The sequence below is a fragment of the Brassica napus genome, chromosome C5 (genome assembly GCF_020379485.1).
Source record: "Brassica napus cultivar Da-Ae chromosome C5, Da-Ae, whole genome shotgun sequence".
NCBI lineage: Eukaryota > Viridiplantae > Streptophyta > Magnoliopsida > Brassicales > Brassicaceae > Brassica > Brassica napus.
Window position 1 is genome coordinate 9,246,289 of NC_063448.1, and position 27,986 is coordinate 9,274,274.

Genomic DNA, 27,986 nt, shown 5'->3' on the forward strand with positions numbered 1-27,986 from the left:
AAGGTTTCGATTTTAATTGATCAAACAATCAATCTCGATTAGGCTTTGGGGTAACAAACTTATGATTATGAGCTTCGATTTACTCATTGGGGTTTTGATCTATTACCCTATGGTTTTGATTTCAACATTAGATCATACTATTAGGGTTTGTAGTTTTTATGGTTTCGATTCTTATCAAACAATCAAATTCGATTATGGGTTCTCTTTAAGGTTTCGAATTACCTTAACCTCAAGTAGGGTTGAATGGACCACCAAAGAGATGAACCGCAAGCTAGAACTGATCGGAACGCGAGCTGATGTTGTCGCGAGCTGTCTGATTGCTGAGATCGGGAACGCGAGCTGTCCAACGTGCTGATCGGGTCGCGATAACGTGTTGTGAGCTGTCCGCGAGCTGTCTGAGATCGTCTTGTTTGCGAGCTGAGGTTGAACAAGCCGAGATCGTCCGAGCTAGGATCAGGAACGCCTTGAGCTGAAGCTGATCGGGAACAGATTGCAAACAAGGATCGGGATGTAAGGTTTCGCGATCGGGATTAGGATGGTTGCCGGTAAGGATGTTCGCCGATTAGAATTAGGGTTTTAGGCGGTTTGTTTTAGCTTAGGGATTTATATTCTATGGTGTTGTAAAACTAGAGAATATAATCTATGTTTTTGTATTATTCATAAACATAAGAAGCCCTTTATATATAGGGAATTACACGGTCATAGAATAATGGAAAGACTGAAGAAATAAAATACAAATATGGAAAGAGTACAAATCATAATCTAATAAAAAAGGCAAGATGCCGATTTTTTCTCTCTCTCTCCTCACGGTCGACTCTTTCTCTCTCTCCTCACGGTCGACTTTTTCTCTCTCTAACACTGGACCAGTTATGAGCTGAACCGGTTATGGACATCCACGATATGATTTATAACACAACCGGAGCCCTCGTGACTTTTTAGCACCGTTTACTTACTCTTGAAAAGCGTGACACGAACGCGCTCATGCGACGCGCGTAAGCACCATCTTCCCGCGTTGAGCTGTCACTCTCTTTGTCGGTCTCCGTCTCTTTTTCCATCGCTTACTCTCTCATTCTCCACCACTTTCATTATTAAACTAATCAGCCATTAGAAGAAAAAGCTTCAAAAGCTTCACTGTAACTCTCCCACAACCATTTAAAACGCCATTACATTTCAACCACTCTTTTCATCTCTCTCTCTCTTCTCTTTGAATCTCCGACATGACAGACGACAGAGTTTACCCGGCGTCGAAACCTCCCGGCGCAGCAGCCACCGCCAACCCAACTTTCCCGGCGAATAAAGCTCAGCTCTACAACGCAAACCGCCCCGCTTACCGTCAACCAGCCTCCCGCCGCCGCACGCATAGCCGCGGATGCTGCTGCCGCTGCTGCTGCTGGACGACTTTCGTGATCATCCTCCTGATCCTCCTCGCCGCCGCCGCGTCCGCCGTCGTGTACCTAATCTACCGTCCTCGACAACCGAGCTTCACCGTCTCTTCCCTCAAAGTCTCCTCTCTCAACTTCACCTCCGCCAACCACCTCACCACCGCCATATCCCTCTCCGTCATCGCCAAGAACCCGAACAAAAACGTCGGGTTCAACTACGACGTCACCGACATCACGGTCTACAAAACCTCTCCAGGAGACGATGACGTCGTCATCGGCAAAGGCTCGATCCCGTCGTTTGTCCACGGGAAGAAGAACACGACTCTGCTGAAATCGACGATCGGGAGTCCCCCGGGAGATCTTGATGAGCTGTCGGCGGGGAAGCTTAAGGGAGAGCTGAAGGCGAAGAAAGCGGTGGCGATTAAGATTGTGCTTGATACGAAGGTGAAGGTGAAGATGGGGTCTGTGAAAAGTCCTAAGTCGGGGATTAGGGTTACTTGCGAAGGGATTAAAGCGGCGGCTCCGTCCGGGAAGAAGGCGACGACGGCTGCTACCTCCGCCGCTAAGTGTAAGGTTGATCTTAGGATCAAGATCTGGAAATTCACTTTTTAACCGCTGGGTAAAAAAGGAAATGTAATTCACGTTCGTAGTTTTTTTTTCATCTTTCCATTGTTTCAATTTTCGTTTCTTCTTAATTTGATTTCATATACAGCTCTTCGATTCCCGTAAGACTTTTTTTTTTTGGTTTATGTAAATGAGGTATAATATATTTGTTGTGTTCAGTCTGAGCTTCACTGTTCTCTATTGTTTTGTGAAAATTGTTTGATTTGTTATACAAAACAAGTTTAATCAGTTGAATATAGCTATCGTTACTGTTCGAATTTGATTAAGAGAGGTGATCATGAACAAGAGAAATGCGAGAAGAAAACGCCATCCTTAATTAATGTGGTAATAATGCAAGTGAGGTGACCACTACTATAAGTCTATAACTTTGGACAATTAATCTCTGAGAAAATTACAACCAAAGACACATTTAACCATATCATTTACACTCAAAGACACATTGAATACTCGACACACTTTTCAGCTGCGAAAAAGTTTTACTATCCTTGTATTAGACCATCTCTAGTTTCTTCTAAACCAAATTAAAAAAAAAAAAATAATGAAAAAGTTAAGAGAAAAACATAACAATTTATCTTCTTATTCGTTTCTCGATTTCAGATTCCAAAAATCCACCGGTTTTTTGTCTTTCACCAAGATTCAGGCTCCTCCTCCATCACAGGACATGTCTCTCACCGAAACTAATTGTCGTGGTTTCATGTCTGTAGAATTACGCAGCGTACACGAGAAGCAACGATAGCGTGTGTGGCAGCCACGGAGGATGAGCTTAACCAAATCAGAAGGGCAAAGAGATAAAGGAGTGTAGTCCATGTACTTGTAGAGGTCAGGGTCGTTATGTCAAGCATAAGCTATGAAGATAACTTAGAGTAGATGAAGAGATCTTACGACGCGGAGGAGGAGACGATGGAAGGCTGGAAGCAGTTGAAATGGACTTTTCTTGCTGGTGGTTTGTGAGGTGGTTGATGGTGGTGTGGATTGTGTGGAGCTGACAGAGGAGGTGGTCAGGGACAGAAGGGACAAAGGCCAGTGAGGATTTAGATAGGAAGAAATTGGTGGTGGAGGAGAAGATGGTTGTAGCTACCATGGCTATTACTAGAACCAGATTCAAGCTTTATGGACTTGAACGGAGGAGATTTGGAGAGTTTAGTGAAGTCACAGAGGAGAGCGAATTCCAAAATCTAGCTCCGGTGACTAAGGCAATTAATCCGTCAAGAAGATTCGAATTGAGACTGAAGTTGAAAGCAGTGAGCTTTTGAAGCTTGAGCGGAGATCTGGGATTGTGGTGGAGTCACTGAGGAGATCTGAGTTCCGACGAGACTAATTATGGTGACTTAGGAAGGTGGTTATGGATATGAAGATGGTGGATACTAAGGTGGTTGCTCGAGATGAAGAGATGGTGGTGGATACGGTGGAGGTGGAAGACGGAAGAGTAGGGGGGATACGGAGGTGGAGATGGTGGTTGACACCGGAGTGGAGGCCATGGTGGTTATGGATACAGAGGCGATGGATACGAAAGTGGATACGGAGGTGGAGACTGTGGTGACGATAGATACTGTAAATGAGGTTGTGTGGTTATGGATGTGAAGTTCGTGGTTACTGACTTGGAAACATCACGCCTGTCCATACATCACCTTCCCAAACATTATGTATGCTTTTGTAATATATGCGGTTTCTATGTCTTTTATATTATCAAACATTATGTATGCTTACCAAATTAAGTTATTTGACATATTCACTATATCACATTCATACTATATGTGCTAGAAACTTTGTATCTTTTGTACCCTAACCACAACAATCACGTCCACAACAATAAAAATGCGTCCTAAGCCTAACCATTATTTCCTATCCACGACTTTGTAACCACCATATCCTAACAAAACGCACCGTTTAATTTATTAACATAAAAGGAAATAACTAGTTTAATCATTGCTTCTTTCTAAAAATAAGACATAGGTATTTTGATCTCGAATCTACGAAACCTTACAAGTAAAGTGTGTTAAAACCATAATGTATCTTTTTACTGTAAAAAAAAAAACGAAATGTGTCTTTTTCATGTAACCTCCTCATAATCTCTTAAGTAGACCTTTAATCTGGCTACTCTCAGTTGTTGTCAATTAATTGAGCCAGCCATGTGGTCCATGTGTGTATGAGAGAATATACTCATAACATACCCTTATTAAGAACCTATCAACTATTGCTTCACTATGAATTTACATTCATATAATTGGTTTCTATTATTAATCTCAAGGTCTGTTGGGTGGTGTATTTTTATTAATAAAATGTGGGCACGAAGTAACTGATAAGGTCTAGAAGGTGTCGGTGAATATGTTCGATTCAACTTTAACAAGCACAAGCAAAGCTACGATGAATCATGATTGAAAAGCAGGTCTTATGTAATTATCAACAACAAAAAGGAGATTAGGTGTTATGGTGTAAAACGACGACTAACATGTGATGGAATTTGTTTGTTTTCCACAAAATAATATATAAAAAATAAAGCAGTTGCAAAATCCTCTTATTTCAACTCAGAAAACCAATTTTTATTTTAAGTTGGTTAGTTTAATCAGTTATGAATATAATATCCGAAAGTGCACATAAAAGTGCGAGAAGAATTTATCTTATTGACCAGTGACAATGTTTTAGTAAATATTTTAGGTTTATAGAAACTATAAACCCAGCCTAAAATTTCTATTCATAAGATTTTAGTGAATATCTCCACACAAAAAGATGAGACTATTTTAGTTGTAAAAGTATAAAATCCATGGTGGCAACAACAAAAAATATCAGTTTTCCACACAACTATATTTTCTTATTCTTCCATATAGGTATTATTTTTTTAACGTCTAAATAGATTTTTATTAATATACCAACGTACCAATGGAGTTATAGAATTGTATACAAAGCAACAAAATACAAATTATTACACAAAGAGAAATATGCAACATGTTAAAAACAAATCATTTATAGAAGTGAAGATTGGTGTTACTTTTTTTGCAGTAAGCTTTATACGCTAATAGAACATATGATCTTTATTTTCTTTCTCCAAAATTAGTCTCACTCTCATACGATGGATATGCCATTTTGGCATTTTATTCCTTTTCCATATCGTAAAAGTAAAAATCCATTATATCCATATAGGTATTATATTGAGTTAAATGTGCTGTTGATCAATAAATATCAAATTTCAACCAAAAATTATATATTTAAACGGCTAAGATAATGAGAACTTTCATATAAGCGGCAGATAGTAAAAAACTTATTTCTACAATTATAATGTTAATAAGTGTGTAGAATCAAAATGATAATTGTCACAGAACTGGAGAAAAAACATGTGACCACCACATGCTATTAGATGTCCAAGTTTGACTTTTATCAGTCACTCACAAACGCCTTGGCTAATAATAAAACTCCTCGTGCTATTTAATTGTGTTTTGGTTATGACTTATGCTTAATTCACTTACCTAAAAAATCACTTTTACTTAATGGAAGGATGTAATAAGATAGACCCTTTGTTTCAAAATTTTCAAAATAATTCATTTTTAGAATTTTCACACATACTAAATTTTAGTTATAAATGTATAGTTTTTTGTGATTATATATTTTATATAATTTTAAACCAATAAAAATTCAAAAAATGGAACACAACTAATTTATTTTTTTTGGAGTTTACAATTAATCATTATTGGTTAATAATGAATATATTAAAAATTCAAAAATATATCTTTTGAGAAAAAAAAAATTATTTCAAAAACATGCATCTATCAAACGATGGAGGGGTATTTAGCCTAATTTTAACGTGTCCAGCATGCAAGTTCTCATCACAACTTTAAATTTTACAAAAAAAAATTCCTTTGGTTTCCCTCTTCGACTTGATGGTCCACCCTTCTTTCTGGCGATTTCGTCTTCAAGAAATCCCTCCGCGTCTTCGCAATCGTTGCTTCCACACCTCTCCGGGTGCATACACACCAACCTCTTCTTCTCAGAGGATCGTTTCGGTTTCCTCATGCTGGTCACTTACGACTGATAACGATCACCAATCCCTCTTCCGTTACTTCGACCACGTTCTTGAATCAAGCGTGACAGCTCAGCAATGCCAGCAAGTTCACGCCCAAGTACTTCTATCCGATTTAATCTACCGTTCCGGGTCACTAGCTGCGAAAATCGTCTCGGTTTACACCCGGTTTGGTCTCCTCAACGATGCCCGTAACGTGTTCGACACTGTTCCGCTTGTTCTGTACTCGGATTTGCGTTTATGGAACTCGATTTTAAAATCCAACGTCTCTCACGGACAACACGAGAACGCTCTTGAGCTCTACGATGCAATGCGTGAACGAGGTCTCACAGGGGACGGGTTTATCTTACCCTTGATCCTTCGAGCTTGTCGTTACTCAAGTCGTTTTGGTTTGTGCAGGGCTTTGCATAGTCATGTGATTAAGATTGGTTTGCTAGAGAATCTCCATGTAGTGAACGAGTTGCTTGCACTGTATCCAAAGGCGGGAAGGATGGGAGATGCACTCAAGCTGTTCGTTGAAATGCCTGTGAGAAACCGAATATCGTGGAACGTCATGATTGCAGGTTTTTCTCGAGAGCATGATTGTGGAAGTGCTGTTAGGGTCTTTGAATGGATGCAACGCGAAGAGTTTGTACCGGACGAAGTGACTTGGACTTCGGTTTTATCTTGTCATTCTCAATGTGGGAAGCTTGAAGATGTGATCAAATATTTTGATGTTATGAGGATGAGTGTGAATGTAGTTAGTGGCGAAGCTCTTGCTGTTTTCTTCTCCGTGTGCGCTGAGTTGGGAGCGTTCGGTAATGCTGAGAAAGTTCATGGGTTTGTTGTAAAAGGCGGGTTTGAAGAGTATTTGCCATCGAAGAACGCGTTGACGTACGTGTACGGGAAGCAAGGGAGGGTTAAAGAAGCTGAGCAGTTGTTTAGGAAGATAAGGAACAAAGGTATAGAGAGCTGGAATGCTTTGATAACTTCGTTCGTGGATGCTGGCAAACTCGATGAGGCGCTCTCGTTGTTTACTGAGTTGGAGGAGATGAATGGCTTTTGCAACGTCAAGGCTAATGTAGTTACTTGGACTTCGATTATCAAGGGGTGTAACGTGCAAGGAAGAGGAGATGATTCGCTTGAATATTTCCGGCGAATGCAGTTTTCGAAAGTTTTGTCTAATTCGGTGACGATTTGTTGTATACTATCCATCTGTGCGGAGCTTCCAGCTTTGAATCTGGGGAAAGAGATCCATGGACATGTGATTAGAACCTCGATGAGCGATAACATTCTGGTTCAGAATGCATTGGTGAATATGTACAGCAAGTGTGGGTCACTCGGTGAAGGGAATCAAGTATTTGAAGCAATTAGGGACAAGGATTTGATCTCATGGAACTCGATGATCAAAGGTTATGGTATGCATGGGTTTGGTGAGAAAGCTCTGAGTATGTTCGACAGAATGATAAAATCCGGGTTACATCCTGATGGAATTGCTTTGGTAGCTGTTCTTTCAGCTTGTAGTCACGCAGGGCTTGTTGAAAAGGGACGCGAGATTTTCAGTTCGATGAGCAACAGATTTGGAATAGAGCCACAACAAGAGCACTATGCATGTATTGTTGACCTCCTTGGCCGTGTAGGATTTTTAAAAGAAGCTAGCGAGATTGTGAAGAGCATGCCTATGGAGCCTAACGTCTGTGTGTTAGGAGCTCTATTAAATTCTTGCCGGATGCACAAAGACATGTACATCGCAGAGAATATAGCATCACAGCTTTTTGATCTTGAACCGGAGAAGACTGGAAGCTATATGTTGCTGTCTAACACTTACTCTGCTAGCGGAAGATGGGAAGATTCTGCAAAGGTTAGGGCTTTGGCGAAGAAAAAGGATCTTAAGAAACTATCTGGAAGCAGTTGGATTGAGTTAAAGAAGAAAGTCTACAAATTCTCGTCAGGATCATCAGTACAGAGCGAGTTTGCGAGCGTCTACCCGGTTCTTGAGGATTTGGTAAGTCATATGTGGAAGAAAGGCCCTACTACACACGATGGACACCGTTACGAGGATGATCATGACTTATGGACAGCGTAATAGATGAGTATATCCCGCACAGACTGAGAAGATGCAGAAGAAACAAAACCAAATCTACAGAACTTATCAGCAATGCTACAGACCTTTATCAAACTAGTCTCAAAAGTGAAGAGTATTGCAGGTTCTGATAATCCACGGCGTTATCTTTGATGTGCTAAATGATGATCGTAGGCAAAGCTAAAGAACGCTATTGCCTGTCCTGTACTACCGAGAAATGTCTAGCTGCTGCAGAACCAAGTTGAGTTCAGCCTTGAAACGTTTAATCTAGCACTGAAGATCGCACACAATTCTAGAACACCCACCAATTGGTTCATGGTCACACAGATCAGCGTCGAAGTCAAAGATAATGGTGTGCATAACGATATCTTTCTGAGATTGTACTATAACAGTTCTAAGTTCAATCATACTCGTACATTACTTTCAAATTTATGAAATAATCTCAATACCAACTATAACGTTTAACACCTTTTGTAATTAAACATGCTTGGCATCAAGCAGCCCCCACCCTCACAGCAGTTGAATGTGAAGAATTGGTTACAAGTATCCCAATCTATCTCGCAAGTCTTAACTGTTCCTCAAAAACTAAAACCAAAAAAAAAGTCTTTTTACAAAGTCTCTGCAACAGCGTGAAGTTCTTACTTCTGATAAGGATGGTATCGACCTGGCCCTATACCATTGCTCCCATTTCCTCTGCCACTACTTGAGCCACTGTTGCCGTCTCCATGAGCTTTCCCACCTCCATAAGCAGCTGCCGCAGCAACACCATAGCCACCCATATGGCTATAACCGCCAGATCCATAGCCAGGGTTAAACATTTGGCCTCCATAGCCATAACCATAACCATAGCCATACCCACCACCGTAACCATAAAATCCAGCGGCGGCATTAACCATGGAGTTCCCGGCGTAGGCTCCATAACCGCCATAACCGCCATACATATTGTAATCTTCATTTGCATTCCCACCATAACAATCTTCCTGATCATACTTGCCAGTAGCACCATAGGAGCGAAAGCTGTTATCTCTCCCGGCTCTCTTTGGTTCAGCCCTCTTTATATCGACCTATTGAGTCATCATCAATGCTTACGATCACTAACTAGTAACTACGGTTCTTTAGCTTAAATTTGAAAACAAAAGAGGTAAAAGAGAAGGTTACCTGTTTGTCACCGAGCTCATGGACTTTACCATCGGAGAAAAGTCTGTCCACAGAATCTTCAGCGAGAAAAGTTACAAAACCGAACCCTCTTGACCTTCCAGTGTGGTGGTCGTACACGATCTGATGCTCAATTATGTCACCATATACACAGAAATACTTCTTCAGCTCATCTACAAATACGAAAAGCCACATTAACAGCTACAGTAAACAACCACATACAGACCATAGAAACTCTTACCTTCTTCCAAAAATGGTGGAAGGCCACCAACAAAGATTTTCCTAGTTTTTGATACTGCTTTGGTATCAGTATCCCTGTCTCCTCTAGGAACTGTCCTTTTCAGGTCAACCTAATATATAAATGGCGGAATTAACTAAATCATCCAACAAGTTATGAAATGAGAAACTTTAGGTGATAACTACCTTCCGGTCATCTATTACATGCTCTTCTTCCTCCAAAACTTTCTCTGCAACACCTGAATCAGCAAAAGTCACAAACCCAAACCCCCTTGGCTTTCCAGTCATTCTATCTCTCATGATCACAGAGTCTACAACTTCTCCAAACTTCTCAAAGTACTTCCCAAAATTTTCTGGATATCAAAAGTGGAATCAAAACGCAAAGAAAAAAAATAAACCAACAGAACAAGAGAGACCTTTTGAGTCTTCCAACGTGATAAGAATTTAAGACAAATCATTCATGTTAAGCTCAATTCAGACAATGAAAAAGACACAACAGAAACATGTTTACCTTCAGTTGTTTCCCAAGAAACTCCACCAACGAATAGTTTCCTAACACAACAACACTTTCCATCAAAATCCTAAGACATGAACAAAACAAAAAAAAAGTATAAACCCTAAGATAACACTAACCCAGGAGAACACATGGACGAAGAAGAGTGACGATGGACACTAGATTGCTTCATCTGCATCCCACCAGTATCTACAGCTGCAGCACCACCGTTACTCCGATCATCAACAGTCTCCACTACATAATCAGACGGTGGTAGCTGTTCGTCTTGTTGGTGACGATGGTAAGAGTCATCACCATAACCACGACCTGAGTTATAATCCATCGATCACTGCAGATGTGAATCAAAACACACACAAAAACCTAAACTTTCTCCTTCTCCCGATGAAACCCAAACAATAACAAGTAAATATTTTTTTTTTCTACGATTCAGATTCTTAGAATCTAGAGTTCCGATGGCATCAAAAACGTTCAAAGTTTTGAACTTCAAGCCCAGACGAGAAGTTTTTCTTTTGAACAAAATTATTATTTTTGATTCGGCGTTATCAACTTAATCATCGGAATATACGAAAACGACAACGTTTCTAATGTGGTCAACGTTGGTCAAACAATTCTTTATAGCTTTTTAGTCAACACATCAGGAGATCAAAGGTTGAATTTTGTGTTGACGCTTTTAACAGTAAAGTTGACATCTTTACATACTACAACAAAGAAAAACTCTCTTTAGTTCCGGTACAACTGCAAATGAAAGAACAAATCTTTTAAGCAGCTTAGCTTTGTTGAGATCTTGCAGCTTTCAGTGCTTCAATAACCGCAGAGAAGTCTTCATCGCTCAAACCGTAAGACCTGGCAACTTTGTAAAGCTCGTTTGCTGCTGCTGCAATTGGAGTAGACTGAGACACGGACTCAGCTAGTCCCAGTGCGAGTCTCATATCCTATATCACATGCATAAACAAATGGTGAGTCTTTGTGAGAGTTCTCAAGAATGAGATAACACTACTTTACAAAGTACAAACCTTCTGCTGGTGCTTCAATGGAAAAGCCGTAGGGTACACTGACTTGATCATTGAAGGACCTTTAAGCGAGTACATTGGCGCATTGATAGCTCCTTGTGAAACAACCTGCAGTGGTTTTTCCTCATGTTAATAGCAAAATTAGAGAGGGAAATTTGCTGTTGAGAGGATGGTGTTTTTGACTTACCTCGACTAGTACATTTGGATCAAGTCCTACTTTCTGGCTTAGAAGTATTCCCTCGGCGAATGATGCCATCATACTGCAAGAATGAATGAGACTGAGAGTCTGATATTTGAATCCTTGGATGGTGAAATCATATACCTTCCCATGATCATGTTGACAACAAGTTTCATTGCTGCTCCATTACCAACATCTCCCAAGTAGAATCTTGACTGAAATCATATAATGCAAACTAGTAGTTTATTTACACAAGAAAGAGGAACTGAAAGCAAAGCACAAGCAAAAAAGAGAATACCTTTCCCATGATGTCTAAGAAAGGTGCAGCTTTTCCGTAGAGTAGCTTGTCACCTGAAATTGTTAAGCGCCAGGTAGTCTTAAATATCATTTCATTTAGTCATGTTACAAGGCATAGACAAGACTAACATGGACAACCAGAACGCAAAGGAAATGTAATCTGAAAATGTATAAAATGATGTAAGCATATAGATGATACAAGCTCAGTGAGGAATAAGCTGTTACTAACCTGCAGTGAGGAATATTAGCTGACCATCTTCGGCAGGCTTTTTGGAACCGGAAACTGGTGCCTGTGAATAATCAATACCGGTCCCATTTGCTAAAAGTTTTCTCAATGATTCCAAACAGAGATTTTTAAAAAGATGTCTTTACCTCTAAAAACAATGCTCCGGTATCCTTTATTTGCTTGCTGATTAACATCGATGAGGCAGCATCAACAGTTGAGACATCAACATACCTGCATTATAGCAAGGCAAGTCCCATTTTTTTTATTATAGCAAGTGTAGTAGAGGTGGTAAATCTAACGAAGGAGTAGTAGAAGGTGGTAGGTACCCTTTTCCTGAACTAATTCCAGATACGGCTCCATTCTTTCCACAGGCAACATCGATCTGACAAAAAGCATAACATAGTTTCTGTCTTTTAAATGGAGTGGAAGAAGATGAACAAAACAAACAAACAAAAGTGAAACATACGCACTGCACTTTCAGGATCTGCTAGCATTGCAAATGTGAGATCGCAAGTTGCAGTCACTTCTTCAGGAGAAGACTTGTATCTGCAAGAGGTTTTGCATATATACATAAGCTTTAAAACCTCACCTGGAGATAAATCACATCATTCTTTATAAAAAAAAAAGCATTGAGATTCTTACTTTGCTCCTAAACCGACGAGAGGATCACATTTGCTCTTAGTTCGATTCCACACAGTCACATCACACCTTAAAAGATCAAAGCAGAAAATTGATGAGAATTGTATTGTTACCCGTAACATTTCTCTCTAAAGTCTAAAAACTGTTCCTATATTCAAGGTATAGCAAAGAAAGTGTTACCCAGCTTTGAGGAGGTTTTGTGCCATAGGAGAACCCATGATTCCCATACCCAGAAACCCAATGCTTACACTTCCAAGTTCATCTGTCATATACAAACAGGCCATTCTTCAGACACAAGACTAACCAGAAGGGGAAATTCGAGATTGTTATCCAAACATCTTTCTTAGCATTGGTAACACAACTCATGGTTCTGAGAAACAGCAAGACTTGTGGCAATTGAGTACCATGTGAAGGCATAAACCAAAACAAGAAAAGAAATTACCTTTGGTAGAGGGAGTAGGTTGCAGGGAAGAGCAAACTCTATAAGAGAGGGGAAACAAAGGCTTTGAGAGGAAAGGAGAAATGGGTTTGGGTCTGAATCGAACAGGGATACGAGGGCAGAAGATCGAGCAAAAAGCCATGGCTCTTGCAGGAGCAGAAGAAGAACGCAAAAGATAACGGAAGCCAAGGCAATGGCCAAGTGTGTTTGTAAAGTTATAAACTTGGCTCACATTTCGAGGCGTAAATATCTCATTATTTATCATATTTACCGAGGAACAAAATGACAAAGAAACACGAAGTGTTCGACAGGACAACAAGACCAAACAAAAGACACGCCATCTCGATTCTCAAATGATTTATAGGTTGGTTGATTACAGTCTGTTATTTTATCGGTTGGTTAATTGATTTAACAGCCAATCACTACAATCTGGTATATCATAAACCGTATTTATGTAACTCAAACAGAACCGAACCGAAAAATCTAATTGATAACCGGGTAATGTACTACTAATGTATCCCAGGGAAAAAGAAACCAACGTATATGCCTATGGAGGAAACTATTTTTATGTCTGTTTAACTCTCTCTCTCTCTCTCTCTCTCTCTCTCTCTCTCTCTCTCTCTCTCTCTTTCTCTCTATACAAAGCACTTAAAAAGGATTTGGTTCTCCGGCTGAGCTCACGGCAGATCACCAACAATTTCAGTCACCAATTCATGTCCTGCTGCAAGTTCGTAATCTTCCATTTTTATGCCTGAAAACCAACACCGGAGAAAACAAGATGATCAAAGAACAAAACCCCAAGCTTCTGGATTTATGATAACAGTCCTGAATACGATTTTATTCGCCTTACTCTGAAAGGCTGATGAGCAAGTAATTTAGATTTACTAATAAGCTTGAGAGAGAGAGAGTTACTAACCAAAAGGAGTCTTTCTTCTCCTGTTCTAATAGCTCTTCGAAGGAGATGTCTGAAACTTCATCATCTTGACTGTCTAACTCTGTACTTGTTTTGTCTTTGAGTTCCATGGAAGCGCTTATCTCAAGAACCTACACTATCAGAAAGAGTACTCATGGCTTTAGCTATAGTTAAGCAGAAAAAAGAAACCAGAATACTAAGGAAAGTTTGAATTGTGCTAACAGATTCCAATACAAAAAGTTAGCACAGAGAAGACTCTACTGGTCTATTAGACAACATCAATTATAAGATCTTGAAGTTTCGGACACAATCTACAGAGATCACAGAATCCATTGACAGCTGCATAAATGACTAGTAACAAGAGATCGAGTTTGGCTTTACCTTTTTGTACGCAGGTGAAAGTTTTAGTTGTTGTTGGAGCCAGTTATATACAAGCGCATCTTCTTGTACTCTTTTTTGTTCCATCTCCAGCTTGTAAATCTGTTGAGACACAAACATTACTTTCTGCCTAAAAGCAACTTAAAGACAAAAAAAAAAGAATCAGGCAAAGAGCTGATGAAGCTAATATTCACCTGTTGACGAAGGCGGTCAAAGGAAGACCTATCAGCCTTGAAGAGAAGAGCTTTTGTTATTGAATACTTACGCTTGATTACCTCCGACCTACAATATAAAATAATCAGGCTCAAATTAGCGTCACTGGGGAAGAAAATGGTTTGGAGGCACATGAAAAACTAAAATGTCACCATCAGATGTAAACTTTAGGATTAAGCAACAGAAAACAAAGCAGCTACATTTGTTATGAATCCAGAAATCCAAGTCTTGAGTTGTCAACAGCATATGAACATCTATAACATCTTCCCCAAAGTGGACACTTAGTTAACATATTTTGATCGTACAAGAAACAATCTGGTTTCCTCAAAATGTAGGAAGAACAAAGTACAAGGATCAGAAATGAACATATGATGATGATAACCTCTAATGGAAGCGTTAACTTACTTGTTCTGTAATTCATTTTTGGCTTCTATCAAACAGTTAGCAAACTCCCCAACCTGCATAAGCGAAGGAACCCAAAGGATCATCAATCCAAACTCAACAAAGGTTCGAAATCGTAGATCATAAGGAAGCAAGCTGATCATGTTGTTTATCAACTCAAGTAGTATATGATATTGAACTAACACCACCATCAAGCTAAAGGCCACAGAGGTTCAACATGCACAAAAAGCCTATTGCTTTAGGGAAATTCAGAGTCTTAGCAGACATTAATGCATCAGACTTTGATCTAAGGTTCAAATCCTATAAAGTTATAACCTTTAGAAGCTAACCTGAGCTAAGGTCAATCCTTTAGCACTATTGCATTTGACAAGATGATCGTACTGCTGCTTGATCTTCCTCTGCGTTGCACTGCTCGACGAGGTAAAAGGATACAAGCAAACAAACTCCGGTTTAGTTTCCAGCTTCGGAACCAACCCATCGCCGCCGGATTCATCATTCCCACCTCCTCTTACCTCCGACTTCTTCTTCTTCTTACCTCTCCTCTTCCTCTTCTTCTTCTTAGCAGACACTCCTTCATCCCCATCCCAATCAGACTCTTCCTCCGACTTCTTATCGCAGAGCAGTAACTCGTAAAGACGCGATTTTGCACAACGGGTCTCGTCATCTTCACCGGTTTGGTAATGGGCTGATTCAGAAATCTCCGATGGTTCGAGTTTGGTTTCGGATTCGGATGAGAGTTTGTGGTTGGAGATAGCAGCTCTGCGGCGGGAGGCTTTGAGGAGGAAGTAGGTAGCGGAGATGAATGAGAAGAGGGAGAGAGATAGGAGACATGAGAAGAGGAAGGAGTACATGAGAGGGTTTAGTGAAGATGCTGTGGTTTCGATTTGTGTGAAATGCGGAGCCGCCATTAACGTGCTTCGTACATCACAGAGGGGAAGGGAAAGAGATAAAAGAGAAAGCGACGACGGGACTTTTTATTCTTTTAGTATCTTAGGATATTTTTATGGCAAGTTCTTGAAATCATTTTGGACTTCAGTTTAATTGTTGCATTAATTTGGTTGTGAATTTACCGATACTATCAGATTATAGTTGTGTTTTTAATCTTCACTGACCAAGATTTTTTTACTACATTATTTGTTTATAATTTATTAATATATTTTTCTGCCAAAGTTATAATTTATTAATATTAAATGATAAAACTCTACATTTATAAATATACTAGGTATCTTCCTACACCATGTGCATTAAAAAAAATTAAAATATTTTTTAACAGATAAACTAGATTTTGATCCTTTTTTTTATTGATAAACTTATTGTTTGTTATTTCACTAATATGTTTAAAGCTACGCGTTCGGTTTCGATTCAGATCTTTTTAAAGTTTTAGTTCGGTTTCGATTCGATTTTTGATTTTTGATTTTTTTATTCAAGAAATATAGGAACTATTTAGTTATTTATAAGTTTGAGTTTGGTTTCAGTTTAGTTGTTTTGGTTTTTAGTTTGTTTTAGATACCAATTTTAAAAACCTGTTAAAATCTTGAGTTCAATTCGGTTCTGGTTTGGTTCTCGCTTTAAGCATAATCTTAAATAATTCAGGTAAAAGTCATATTTTTATTTTTGGATAAAATATCATTGAACAGATGAAAACATTTGTGATTGTTATAGCGGTTTTGCACCTTGCGTAGATGTGAAGTATTAACGAACCTATATTGTTTGAACCATTTTATTAAGGGGAATTAGTTGAACCATTTTGTAAATATATTAAAGTAGACACAATTTCACTGACCATATATTTTATACACCAGTATATGTATTTATTATTTTCGGGATTTAGAGTTTAGGATTATCCTTCTACATATATACACATTTAGGGACACTGCTCTAAGGTTGACAAATATATAACTGTAAATCATTTTAATATAAACTCCATGGACTATATACAAATATAAAAATCAATATTGTTAAACTTGTGTATTCAGTAGGTCTGATATGTGTATTTTTAGCTTTACCAGTCAAAACTATATGAAACCATAAATTGTTAAAACCGTAAGTAAATATTTTCTGATTGCATAGTCTATATGTCATTTGTTTAAATAATGATAGTCCACTCATGAATCTCACAATGTTTTGTTTACATGAAAGAAATGAGTATTATTTATTATTAATTAATATATAGCTAATTATCTTTTAGGCTATATTGTAGATATGATCGGCAAATATATAAGTATCACATATCGCTTTGATTCATGTCACAAAAATTTAAAATATTTTATTTAAAGCAAATCTTAGAAAATTTAGGAAATCTAGTTATATCACCTATTAAATTGATTAGATCATTGTTAAAGAAATATATGGTAATATATTGTTAGTATAAATTTAAGATAAAGACCAAAATATTAATAGTCTAGTGAAAGGGTCTAACAACTTTGTATAAGTAGATTTTTTCAGAGTGATTCTCTTTTAATAGAATAGATATAAATTATATTTTAAAATAAAACTTTATTAATATTGTAAATTTTCTTTTTCGTATCAATATTTTAATATAAATTTGATTTAATTAAACATAAAAATTATATTTAAGAATATACATGTATATATTTGAAATTATAATCTTAGATAGATTTTTCTATCTATTTATTTTAATGAAATATATTAAATAAATTTGTAAAAGTTGCATAATTACCAAAAATTAAAATTAAACAATATTTATAAAATTTGTAGATATATAAGAAAATAATGATTTTACGATTAAATTTTTATCATTTTCTAAAAAAATTGTATGCATTTTTGAAAATTTTAGTAATAAAATTGTATAATTTAAAAATATTTAATTAAATTATTTTTTGAAATTTATAATGCCATATTTTAATATATTTATTTTAATGATGATTTATGAGTTATTTCCATATTCTAAAAAAATTTCCAAAAATATAAATTGACATTAAATGTAATATATGAGTTATTTCCATATTTTAAAAAGTTTACCAAAAATATATATTAACATTAAAAGCAATGGTCCATGTCATATTAAGTTATAAGACATGTCATCAATTTCAATAGTCTTGTCATATTTGTTTTATGAAATTGATTGTAAAAAGGACATGTGGCAAAATCACTTCGCAAATATAGTCTAGGGGACTAGATGTTTTCCTGCACAATGTGCAGTAAAAAAATTTAAAATATTTGTTTAACAGATAAATATAAATTATATTTAAAAATAAAATTATATTGTAAATTTTCTTTTTATTATCAATATTTTAATTTAAATTTGATTTAAACATAAAAATTAAGATAAAAATAATTTTGTTTATTTTAAATTATATTTAAGAATATGCATGTATATATTTAAAACTAGGGCCGATCCGCGCTTCGCGCGGGATATTTGCTTTGATTAGGGCTTTTTGCTTGCTTTGATTACTGTTGAAATGAACTATCTGTGTAAATTAAATTGGTTGGTAAGTTGTTAGTACAAAACTATACGTCATGTCTTGGGATTTTCATTGAGGTTGTGATGTTCATTGCGTTTAGCAATTGCTGCGTTTAGTTGAATGTGTTTGTTGTTTTTGATTAAGTTATTTAAAGTAGTTTTCTTTTTTCATGGTTATATACATGCATGTTTCTTTTTTCATATACATGCATGTTTTCTTTTTCTTTACTTGGCGGATTATTGGAAATTATAAATATACTCTACCATTAAAATATTTTCATGTATATATATTTTATAAAAAATATTATCCAAAGTTTATTCTACCTTGATTAGGACAATAAATTGAATATATCTTAGACCACAAATCATAAATATTTTCAGTCTTATACATTTTTTTCTTCAAGTCATTGTTACTTTTATTTCATTTTATACATTTCTCTTAATATATATATATATATATATATATATGCATCCAAATATTTTTAAAAATAATATTTTCATTTAACTAATGTATCTATTGTAATTTTAAAAATATTATAGTTTTTGTGCACTTGATAAAAATATATTTGGCGTTGGTGGTATTTGTATTGATTGAGAACCTGAATGGATATTTACTTGCATAAAGTTTTTGAAAAATAATCTTAAGGATAAATCTCTTTTCTCAAATTCCATTTATTTTGTTTGGACTTCAATTAGTATTTGAAAGGAAAGAGATTTGAGTGGTATTGCAAATAAAAGGGTTCAAGATTAGTAAGATTGGCACGTCGAAAGATAAGTAAAAAAGAAACATGATTTTTTTTTTTGATGTTTTGAATGCGAGCAACACTCTTAAATCCAAGTACAGAGAGACTTTTGAGAATCGTTTAAATTTTAAAGCTTTGTAAAAAATTTCAACCATATGTACATCAGCAAACCCAAAAGCAGACAAAATAAGAACATTCATTATTGATGAGAAAAATGGAGAGAACCCGATCTGTGTTAATCTGATTACTATTGTTGCAAAGTAAATTCTTGATTGCCAAAGATGAGATAATGTTCGGGTCTGATGAGCCAAAAGGCCCAAAACAATAAACAAATCAGATATTGAATGTTGTCTATTTTTTCTATTTGTGCGTCTTTCAAGTTGATGATTCCTAAAATCATCATTCTCTTGATCATCTATGTTTCTAAACGCTAGCTTTACCGAATGCTGCAGAGCAAGGTCATGATGCAGATTCAATCGATTGTCATTAAGCTTGTTAAACCGCTTATTCAAATCATTAAACTTATCCTCACACTGCTGAGGCGAGACATGATAACCTCTCTCAAACAGAACTTCAGAAACAAATTTCCATTTGCTCTTTCTCTGTAAAGCCGCAAACTTTCTTCTACTACCACCATCCATACTCAAATCATCACCTATATAAGGCACGTCGGTTATCAGAAACTTCAACATCTTATCAGTCAACTTCATCACTGCCATGGAGACTTTTTAGCTGATGGATTCGTTGTGACCATCACCACCTTCCTCACTAAAACTTGGTTCATGATCATAACTCACTGAGTTATTCTCTCTTTCTCCTTTATGTTGCTCAATCAATGGCATGTTGTGATTACATGTTTGAGTTGTACCCACGGTAAAGGGAAGACTTCCAAGCGGTCTGGAATTGGGGTTGTGATGATGAACTCTCATGGAACCTTGTAGATCGAAACTTCCGTACGACAAAGCTCCACCACAGACCATACCTTCTTGAGGAGAATTCTCATCCCTTTCTCCCTCAAATCACTTCCTATGTGAGAAAAACATTAAATATAAACAATTCAAGAACCAAATCCAAAAAAGTATAGACCTTTGTCACCAAAATGTGAAACCTCAAGTGATTGTACAAAACTATCAGCAGTGCTTCTTAACCTTTCAGGATTCCCAGAAACGCAAAAGCCTTGCCTCAACACGCTACCTGCACTGTCCAGCCTTCAATTCAGATAGATGAATCTGCGAAAGAAGCCATTATCAAAGAGTATGAGAGATATTTAACAGAGGAAATTTTCTGAAAAAGCAGGGTTTGGACCTCGAGGGCGATTTGGCTGGCTTGATACCAAGGTTCTCGAGGACAATTCGGCTGGCTTGAAGAAAAACGGTCCCCACAGATCCCAATCCCTAAACGCCTTCCCAAGATTCTCCCTATTCGGATTTGGAAATACCACCAGCTTCAGATTACTCATGATCATCGACAAATCCCTCTTCACCGTATCCCACACCGGCTCCGTCAACGTGTGCGGCTGAGACCCGAACCCGCTCCCCCCGATCGTCCTCGAACCTTCAAGCTGCCGAAGTTACCTGCCGGCGGAAGCGACGGAGGGGCTGAAACTGGCGTCACTTTCTGGGAGGTGGAGGAGGAAGACGGCGGAAGCGGAGGGAGATTGGATTGGACGAAGGGAGAGGAGAGAAGACTACGGTTTAGGGCTTGCGTAAGCCCATACACAAAGCCCAGATCAATTGTATTCTAAGTTAAATGAAGCTGTGCGTTTTGATGAAAAGGACACGTGTCATTTCCTCAAGCAGCGACTTTCTGACCTGGATCCTAGGTGGCAGCACAGGAGGGAGGCAAACATATTTTTATATATATATATATTATAATCTTAGATAGATTTTTTTATCCATTTATTTTAATTAAATATATTAAATAAATTTGTAAAAATTTGAATAATTATCAAAAATTAAAATTAAACAATATTTATAAAATTTGTAGATATATAATAAACTAATGATTTTACGATTAAATTTTTATAATTTTCTAAAAAAATTGTATACATTTTTGAAAATTTTAGTAATAAAATTATATAATTTAAAAATATATAATTAAATGATATTTCGAAATTTGTAATGCCATATTTGAATATATTTATTTTAATGATATTACCATATTCTAAAATAAATTCAAAAATATAAATCGATATTAAATGTAAAATATAAGTTATTACCATATTTTAAAAAGTTTACCAAAATATATAAATTAACATTAAATGTAATTTTCCATGTTATATTAAGTTATAAGCCATGTTATCAATTTTAGTATCTATCTATACTATTATTTGCGAAGTAATTTTTTGGAATTGAGCTCTCACGTTAAAAGTTAGAGTGGTTAATATCGTTTATACCCTTAATGAATAAAATGTATAACTAAATTAAAAATAAAAACGAAATTTTAATTTATTTGATTAAATAATTGATTAAAATTAGTAATAGTAAGAATTATCCAAAATCTGAAAATATAATTTAAAAAGAGATAATTTATGTATATATTGTATTGTTATCTGAAAAAGTCTTTTTAGTAAAAAGTTAAAAACATAAATTATATAACTAAATATTAATCAAATAAAATTCTTAATTATATAATTAAAAATAGAATATTGAATTATCCAAAATCTAAAAATATAATTAAAAAAATGATAATTTCTATATATATTGTATTGTTGTCTGAAAAAGTATTTTAGTAAAAAGTTAAAAACATAAATTATATAATTAAATATTAATCAAATAATTTTTTTTAATTGTATAATTAAAATTATAATATTAATTTATTTTAAGATTTATTTTAGTATAATTAATATAGTGTACAAAGAACTTTTCAAAAATTTATGAAAATGTTTAAGCCCGCGTCGCGGGAAAAACACCTAGTGTCATATTATTTTTGTGAAAATGATTGTAGAGAGGATATGTGGCAAAATCAATTCTCAAATAATGTATAGGGTATCTATCAAAATTAGCTTCAGTTTTGTTTAATTTTATATGGCAATAAAAATAGATAGACGATTTATGATAAAATACTAATAATACATTAATATTATAATGATTTATTAGTTATACTTACTTGTACCGGTATCTGATATTTCAGTTTTTATGTTTTCAAGTTTGTATGTCGACATAAACAAAAAAGCTGATCTAATGTTGGATGATATTCTTGTAATGTAACTAGTGAGTAGTTTTCTTTATCGTAAACTAGGTAAGGAACTCGTGCGATATCGCGCGGGGACTCATTTTATAAAAAAATATGACTTAAAAAGTATTCAAAAAAAAAAAAATATATATATATATAAACCTTAATGTTCCGGTTATATTTTTATCAGAACACATATTGTATACAATTGCCTCTCCATCCTTTTTTTAGTTTCTTTTTCTTACTTTTTCACATGATATTTTGTTTCAACCACTTTTTGAACAAATTTCAATTTTTTTTTGCTTTATAGATAGATAACATTTACTATTTAAGACACAATATTAGAAGCATTAGTTTATAATTTTTAAACAATTACTATTTCTATGTTGGTAATTGTTATTATATATATATATGTATTTACGTGCTTTACTTCTTTAAAATGAATATTCAGAAATTAGATATTGTAATAAATATATGCTGATTTATGTTAATATGACGCTTCTCATTTATAATATTTTTTTGAATTTTTGGGAGAGTTCTTATAAAACACTAACATTTATTATATTAAAGTAACACAATAATTAAATAAAATCAACTAAATTGATAAATTATTGATCTACCTTTTTGAAATCATGATGATTTTGTTGGATCAGTAAATAGTATTTTCTAAATCTATGTGGTATTAAGATATAAATATTGTAGAAGTTTATCGGTTTCTTAATGAAAATTTTCAAGTTAAGGCTTAGATACAAGAATAACAAATAGACTTTTCATGTTTATATGTGTTTCTTAAAAGTTCTTTGTAGATCATTTTAACATTGAATATCTACATTTTGAGCATTCATCTCCCACACCTGACAGCTGGAAACTTAGAGAAATTTTTGCTACTGGGGTTGTGCTTGGAAGCTACCTAGCCGTCATGACTGTTGTTTTCTTCTGGTTGGCAAACGAGACAGACTTTTTCTCGGTAATAATATAATATATATATATATATATATATGTCTTCTTTGCTAATTGTATAGAGTTGTAAACTAACCTTCACTTTCGGTTCGCAGAACGTGTTTGGTGTGAGGTCCATCAAGGGTAATGAACACGAGTTAATGAGTGCATTGTATTTACAAGTTAGTATCATTAGTCAAGAACCGCATAACATGCCGCACATAATGTTTTCGGTACGTTAAGCAGCCGCGTAGCGTATACACACCGTATAGGCGTCCGCACGGGGCGTATTTTAGAACATTGGTCAAAACAAACCTAATATTATTTTACAGGGAATTGCGTCATGCAAGAGGTTAGAAAGGCTTTCAGATAGGACCTAACTCAACAAGTGGTTGGATGAGCTCGTACAGCCCTCTCACGTAAAGACAAGTTGTGGTGGTCAGAGTCCGACTACATTGATGTAGGGTTAATTAATTAAACAAAGTAGAATCAATATTTAGGGATGGCAATTAAGGATCTGGACCACGTGCCTAACCCGTAAGGACTTGTTGCGGGGCGGGATTGAGCCACCATTTAGTAAGCCTGCAAAATTGCGGGCTTCGCGGGACGGACTCAAAGTGGGACCGGCCGAAAACGGGATGGGCTACAGGTTAGCCTGCGGGATTTTGAAGACCCGCAACCCTAAATTCCCATTTCTGCTTTCACCTAAAATATTGAGAGAGAGAATATATTGAGAGAGAGAAGACGATTCGACGTTATGGAGCTCCGATGATGGTGGTTTCAGGGTCGATGATGCTTCTGGTCTCCCTAACGCCTTCAATCTGCACCGGTGGAGCATCTTCGAGCCATCATAAAAAGTTTGAAAACCCACTTTCCATCGAAGAAGAAGATCTAGTTCCTGCCATGGGTTTTTCATAGTTTTGCCTATATGTATTTGTTCACATTATCATACATTTTGGAGCTTTAGGTTTCAATATATATTTAACTAACTTCTATTATTCTTATTTGCAGAAGATGAAGTTGATGGTGAAAAAGAGAAATCTCCATCTTTTTGTCGCTTGTTGGTGATAAAGTTGAAGAACAAGAAGTGTGATTTGGTGTTTTCTTTTTATTTACTTTTGGGATTAAGATCTTTGATTTGATGTTTGGTTTTATTTAATTTTGGATTTAAAAAACTAAAGCATTTGTTATAAACATATGAGTTATAGTATTTAGATTCAGCAACTAAAGAATTGTTTATTTTTAATATATTTAGAGTGTAACAAAAGTAACTAAACTATTGTTTTGATCCTACAAAAATCTTCAACTAACAAGTGTATTGTCTATCCAGTTCAATCCTCGACTAGACTCAATTACTGATGCATCATGAAGCTGATAAAGCGTCATGAATCATGTCTTGAAGCGTCCAGGAGCCATATATCCGTTTGTAATTTTATGTCCCGCGGGCCGATCCGCAAAGGCCTCACTACAAGAAAACATGAGATTAACGACGGCGATATTCCTCGTGAGTTCGTCGTAAAAGAGGCTTTACGAGAAATTAGCGAGGAAACATGTTTCGGCGTAACGCATATTTCCTCGCTAATTCATCGTAACTTAGCGAGGAAAACATTTCGTCGTAAAGACGAAGTACATAATTTCGTCGTAAAGACCACATAATCATTCCACGTAAGGAGGTCGCTATATTTCCTCGTAAATACCTCGATAGGTGTTCCTCGTAAATTACACGTAAATATCTCGAAAGTATTTCCTCATAAAATACACGTAAATACCTCGAAAGTATTTCCTCGTAAAATACTCGTTTAACATTCCTCGTCATTTCGTCGTAAACTTTCCACGTAAATAAGTCGTAATCTAGCTACGAATTTACTTCGTCTTTTTATTTTACAGAATTTAAAAATATAATTAAAAAAATAATTAAAATTATTTAATTTATTAATAAAATTATAATTTAAAATAAAAATCAATACGAAAATATTTTATATATAAATAAGTTTTGAATTTATAATACAACAACCGAAAAAAAAGAACTAAGGGTTGTTCATCGCCTGGTAGAATTCCTCACTCCTCCTCGCAACATCCGCCTCGTTACGTGTGCCGGATGACTCGCCTGAAATGGGATGTTGTTATCGCATGTTCCTCAACATGGACTCCCATTCCGGATTTGTGGCCGCTATAATGTCCAAGAAGCCCTCGACTCCACCCATACAAGCTGTGAACTCAGTTTTTGTCGAGGCCAACTCGTTACACAGCTCAATGACTTCCTCATCCCGTCTCTGACTATAAGACGACGTCGCTCTCGGAAAATTGTTGACGAAACCAATCCCCAACGTACGTCCCTTTTCTTAGGAACAACCTTAAAAACAAAAATTAAATATTGTTAGTAAAAATTTAAAGTTAAATTAAATGAATAATAAAAAAATTAAAATTTTAAAAAATTTTCCTCCTCGTAAATCCTATCCACTTCAAGTGTGGATAAGGTGACGGGTAATCCGTCGGTGGACTGCTGGGTCAGCTAGGTCAGCTGGGTCTGGCGGTCGTCAACCCGAGCAACCAAGTCGTTGAAGATTTGCTCGGACTTGCGATCTAAAAATTGGTCCGCCTTGCTCTTGTGGGTCCTCTCGTAAAGTTGCAAAAGAGACGGGAGTTGTCCCGTCTCTTTGGCCTAAAAAACATTTAAGAAAGTTAGAATATATATATATATATATATATATATATATATTAAAAACTAATTAAATAAAATATTTAATTACCATTTCCAAACGGACACCAGCGTGGGGTTTTTGGCCCGTAGAGTGAAGCATCGGCCCGTGGTCGTGCTCATCTGCCGTGTTACGAGAGGAAGAGCAAGACTAGGCGATTATAATGGCGTTAGGATCCCGCACATCCGTGGTGAGCTCAGCGGGTTTGCCGCGCTCATACCCCTTCACGATCCAGTCACCTTTCCAGTTGGAGACCGTGTCCAACAAACGAACTTTCGCCTTCGCGTAAAACGCTTTCCTCACCCTCTCATTGACCTCCATGAACCAATGATATTTTTGCTGTAAAAAAAAATTTAATTAATAATTAGTTTAAAAATATATATATATATATATATATATATATATAAATCATGAAAAAATTAAAGTATATAGAATTAATTAATAGTAACTTACAGCGTAAATTTTGAACCACGTCTTTCTGGCGTAGATAGACGTCTTTTTCCAGTTCGGATGTGGCATGGAGAAGTAACCTTTGATCGTGTCGGTTACGTCCGATGCAAGACATCCGTCAACCCCAAACCTGAAAAAACAAATTTAAAGTATAAATTATTTATTAATGTTATAAAAGAATTTTAAAAGAATTAAAAATAATAATTAATGTAACATACCACAAAGTTCCGTCCGGTTGGTCGGGGTCTATGACTGGTAAACCTTCTCTGCCTGGCTGACCGGGAAGGTCCTCGACAGTGTACCGCAAGTAAGGAGCACTCGGAGGCACCATCAAATCGGGATGAATCTCGGCGGACATCGGAGGAGCCATCGGAGGAGGCACATGAGGAACCGATGGTGCACTAGAAGAAGGCGACCGAGAGACTCTCTGAGAAGACTGAGTCTCGGGGACAGTCTCCGGACCCAAAGAACCGGGAGCTGAAGAAGAACCGGGAGCCAAAGAAGGCGGGTCTAAACGACTATCAATCTCACTGAACAATTCTCTGTAATGGGGAGTAAGCATTTTTTTTTTCGAAGGCCCTGCAAAAAAATTAAATCTTTGAAGTTAACATCAACAGTATTAACAAATTCTATAATTAACAATTTCTATAAATCTAGCTAAATTCTCTACATTAACCACCTAATCAACACTAATTAACATAAAATCTTTAAACCTATCTAAATTCCCTACACTAACCATCTAATCTATCCTAAACTAATCAAATTAGAGAGGAATTAGAGAGAGTTACCAAATAGAGAGGAAGTGGAGAGGAAGTTGAGACGAAATGAAAGTGTGAGCGATCGCTAGTATATATAAGAGATTAGATATCCTCGTAATTTCCTCGTAAATTTACGAGGAATTACAAAGGCCGGCGTTTTGTTTCCTCGTAAAGCCCACGTTAAATTACGAGGAAATAGCAAGGCCCGTGTTTTTATTTTACGAGGAAATAGTAAGGCCCGTGTTTTCCGGTTACGAGGTCTTTACGACGATTTTTTATTACGTGGAATTAACGAGTCTCGCGTTCTTTATTTTTTAATTTTGTCATTATTTCCTCTTTATTTTACGAGGAAATTACGAGGATTATGTTTAAATCCCTAAAATCCAAAACCCCAAACCCCATCTTCCTTATCTTCTACTTCATATATTCCAGACCCCAAACCCATCTTCCCTTTAACGAGGAACTCGTGAGGCCCGTGTTTGGTTTCCTCGTAACGTCCTCGTTCATTTACGAAGAATTAGCGAGGCCCTCTTTTTTATTTACTAGGAATGAGACGAAGCTAATTGGTCGTAAAACTTTACGGAATTTCCTATAAATACTCATCAGTTTGCTTCTCAAATCAAAGATAAACTCACCAATTTGCTTCTCAAATCAGTGATAATTACTCACCAATTTGCTTCTCAAATTAGAAAGATTTGAATAAAAAAGAAGGAGAAGAAAGATACTGGAACACATGTGGACGGAGACAAGGCTAGACTTACGTAAGTCTCGCCTTGTTTCTTCCCACCTGTGATTCCAGTATCTTTCTTCTCTTCTTTTTTTCAAATAGTACAACGGTAGTCCCTAATTGGTCGTTCATTTACGGGGAATTAATGAGGCCCGCTTTTTCATTTAGGAGGAATGAGCGAGGCCCGCGTTTTCTTATTACGAGTTTTTACGACGAATACGGCTTACATGGAATTAACGACTCCCGCGTTCTCTATTTTTTAATTTTATCCTTATTTCCTCATTATTTTACGAAGAAATTACGAGGATTATGTTTAAATCCCTAAAATCCGAAACCCCAAACCCCATCTTCCTTATCTTCTACTTCATATATTCCAAACCCTAAACCCATC

General features: G+C 36.2%; 5 protein-coding genes across 7 annotated transcripts; 2 read left to right on the forward strand and 3 right to left on the reverse strand.

Moving 5' to 3' along the window:
• Positions 1-1,071: 1,071 nt before the first annotated feature.
• On the forward strand, positions 1,072-2,170 carry LOC106447264 (NDR1/HIN1-like protein 13). Its single transcript, XM_013889157.3, has one exon. The coding sequence runs from the start codon at positions 1,218-1,220 to the stop codon at positions 1,992-1,994; it is 777 nt and encodes a 258-aa protein (XP_013744611.1). The 5' UTR covers positions 1,072-1,217; the 3' UTR covers positions 1,995-2,170.
• A 214-nt stretch (positions 2,171-2,384) lies between these two features.
• LOC106447265 (putative pentatricopeptide repeat-containing protein At1g17630) lies at positions 2,385-8,508 on the forward strand. Its single transcript, XM_048758210.1, has one exon. The coding sequence runs from the start codon at positions 5,879-5,881 to the stop codon at positions 8,081-8,083; it is 2,205 nt and encodes a 734-aa protein (XP_048614167.1). The 5' UTR covers positions 2,385-5,878; the 3' UTR covers positions 8,084-8,508.
• LOC106447269 (heterogeneous nuclear ribonucleoprotein 1-like) lies at positions 8,509-10,502 on the reverse strand. Its single transcript, XM_013889162.3, has 6 exons — positions 10,106-10,502; positions 9,984-10,024; positions 9,659-9,825; positions 9,477-9,585; positions 9,239-9,408; positions 8,509-9,144 (listed from the first exon to the last, which is right to left on the reverse strand). Exons 1-6 carry the CDS (start codon positions 10,306-10,308, stop codon positions 8,719-8,721), a joined length of 1,116 nt encoding a protein of 371 aa, XP_013744616.2. The 5' UTR covers positions 10,309-10,502; the 3' UTR covers positions 8,509-8,718.
• An 80-nt stretch (positions 10,503-10,582) lies between these two features.
• On the reverse strand, positions 10,583-13,000 carry LOC106447268 (glyoxylate/succinic semialdehyde reductase 2, chloroplastic). Its single transcript, XM_013889161.3, has 12 exons — positions 12,779-13,000; positions 12,517-12,598; positions 12,340-12,405; positions 12,168-12,243; positions 12,024-12,079; positions 11,844-11,928; positions 11,701-11,761; positions 11,473-11,525; positions 11,319-11,389; positions 11,184-11,256; positions 11,000-11,104; positions 10,583-10,918 (listed from the first exon to the last, which is right to left on the reverse strand). Exons 1-12 carry the CDS (start codon positions 12,915-12,917, stop codon positions 10,754-10,756), a joined length of 1,032 nt encoding a protein of 343 aa, XP_013744615.2. The 5' UTR covers positions 12,918-13,000; the 3' UTR covers positions 10,583-10,753.
• LOC106447271 lies at positions 12,031-15,688 on the reverse strand. 3 transcript variants are annotated; one of them, XM_048758212.1, is made up of 11 exons: positions 15,011-15,687; positions 14,685-14,737; positions 14,261-14,348; positions 14,070-14,168; positions 13,692-13,819; positions 13,405-13,526; positions 12,779-13,368; positions 12,517-12,598; positions 12,340-12,405; positions 12,164-12,243; positions 12,031-12,079 (listed from the first exon to the last, which is right to left on the reverse strand). In XM_048758212.1, exons 1-6 carry the CDS (start codon positions 15,587-15,589, stop codon positions 13,487-13,489), a joined length of 987 nt encoding a protein of 328 aa, XP_048614169.1. In that variant the 5' UTR covers positions 15,590-15,687; the 3' UTR covers positions 12,031-12,079; positions 12,164-12,243; positions 12,340-12,405; positions 12,517-12,598; positions 12,779-13,368; positions 13,405-13,486. The 3 variants fall into 3 exon arrangements, with proteins under 3 accessions (XP_048614169.1, XP_048614168.1, XP_048614170.1); XM_048758211.1 differs by having other exon boundaries at positions 12,779-13,359; positions 13,396-13,526; positions 15,011-15,686; XM_048758213.1 differs by lacking the exons at positions 12,031-12,079; positions 12,164-12,243; positions 12,340-12,405; ... (1 more) ...; positions 12,779-13,368; positions 13,405-13,526 and having other exon boundaries at positions 13,787-13,824; positions 15,011-15,688.
• Between the last annotated feature and the right edge of the window lie 12,298 nt (positions 15,689-27,986).

Excerpts from the sequence above, each read along its gene's own strand:
- LOC106447271 (XM_048758212.1), bottom strand. The coding sequence starts at position 15,589 with ATGGCGGCTCCGCATTTCACACAAATCGAAACCACAGCATCTTCACTA. Across the intron at positions 14,738-15,010 it reads AAGGATTGACCTTAGCTCAG|GTTGGGGAGTTTGCTAACTG; the intron begins GTTAGCTTCTAA and ends TCGCTTATGCAG. Across the intron at positions 13,527-13,691 it reads GAGAAGAAAGACTCCTTTTG|GCATAAAAATGGAAGATTAC; the intron begins GTTAGTAACTCT and ends GTTGGTTTTCAG.
- LOC106447269 (XM_013889162.3), bottom strand. The coding sequence starts at position 10,308 with ATGGATTATAACTCAGGTCGTGGTTATGGTGATGACTCTTACCATCGT. Across the intron at positions 10,025-10,105 it reads TCGTCCATGTGTTCTCCTGG|GAAACTATTCGTTGGTGGAG; the intron begins GTTAGTGTTATC and ends TTGTTGTGTTAG. Across the intron at positions 9,409-9,476 it reads TCCACCATTTTTGGAAGAAG|ATGAGCTGAAGAAGTATTTC; the intron begins GTAAGAGTTTCT and ends TCGTATTTGTAG.
- LOC106447265 (XM_048758210.1), top strand. The coding sequence starts at position 5,879 with ATGGTCCACCCTTCTTTCTGGCGATTTCGTCTTCAAGAAATCCCTCCG.
- LOC106447264 (XM_013889157.3), top strand. The coding sequence starts at position 1,218 with ATGACAGACGACAGAGTTTACCCGGCGTCGAAACCTCCCGGCGCAGCA.
- LOC106447268 (XM_013889161.3), bottom strand. The coding sequence starts at position 12,917 with ATGGCTTTTTGCTCGATCTTCTGCCCTCGTATCCCTGTTCGATTCAGA. Across the intron at positions 12,406-12,516 it reads CAAAACCTCCTCAAAGCTGG|GTGTGATGTGACTGTGTGGA; the intron begins GTAACACTTTCT and ends TGATCTTTTAAG. Across the intron at positions 12,244-12,339 it reads CTCGTCGGTTTAGGAGCAAA|ATACAAGTCTTCTCCTGAAG; the intron begins GTAAGAATCTCA and ends AACCTCTTGCAG.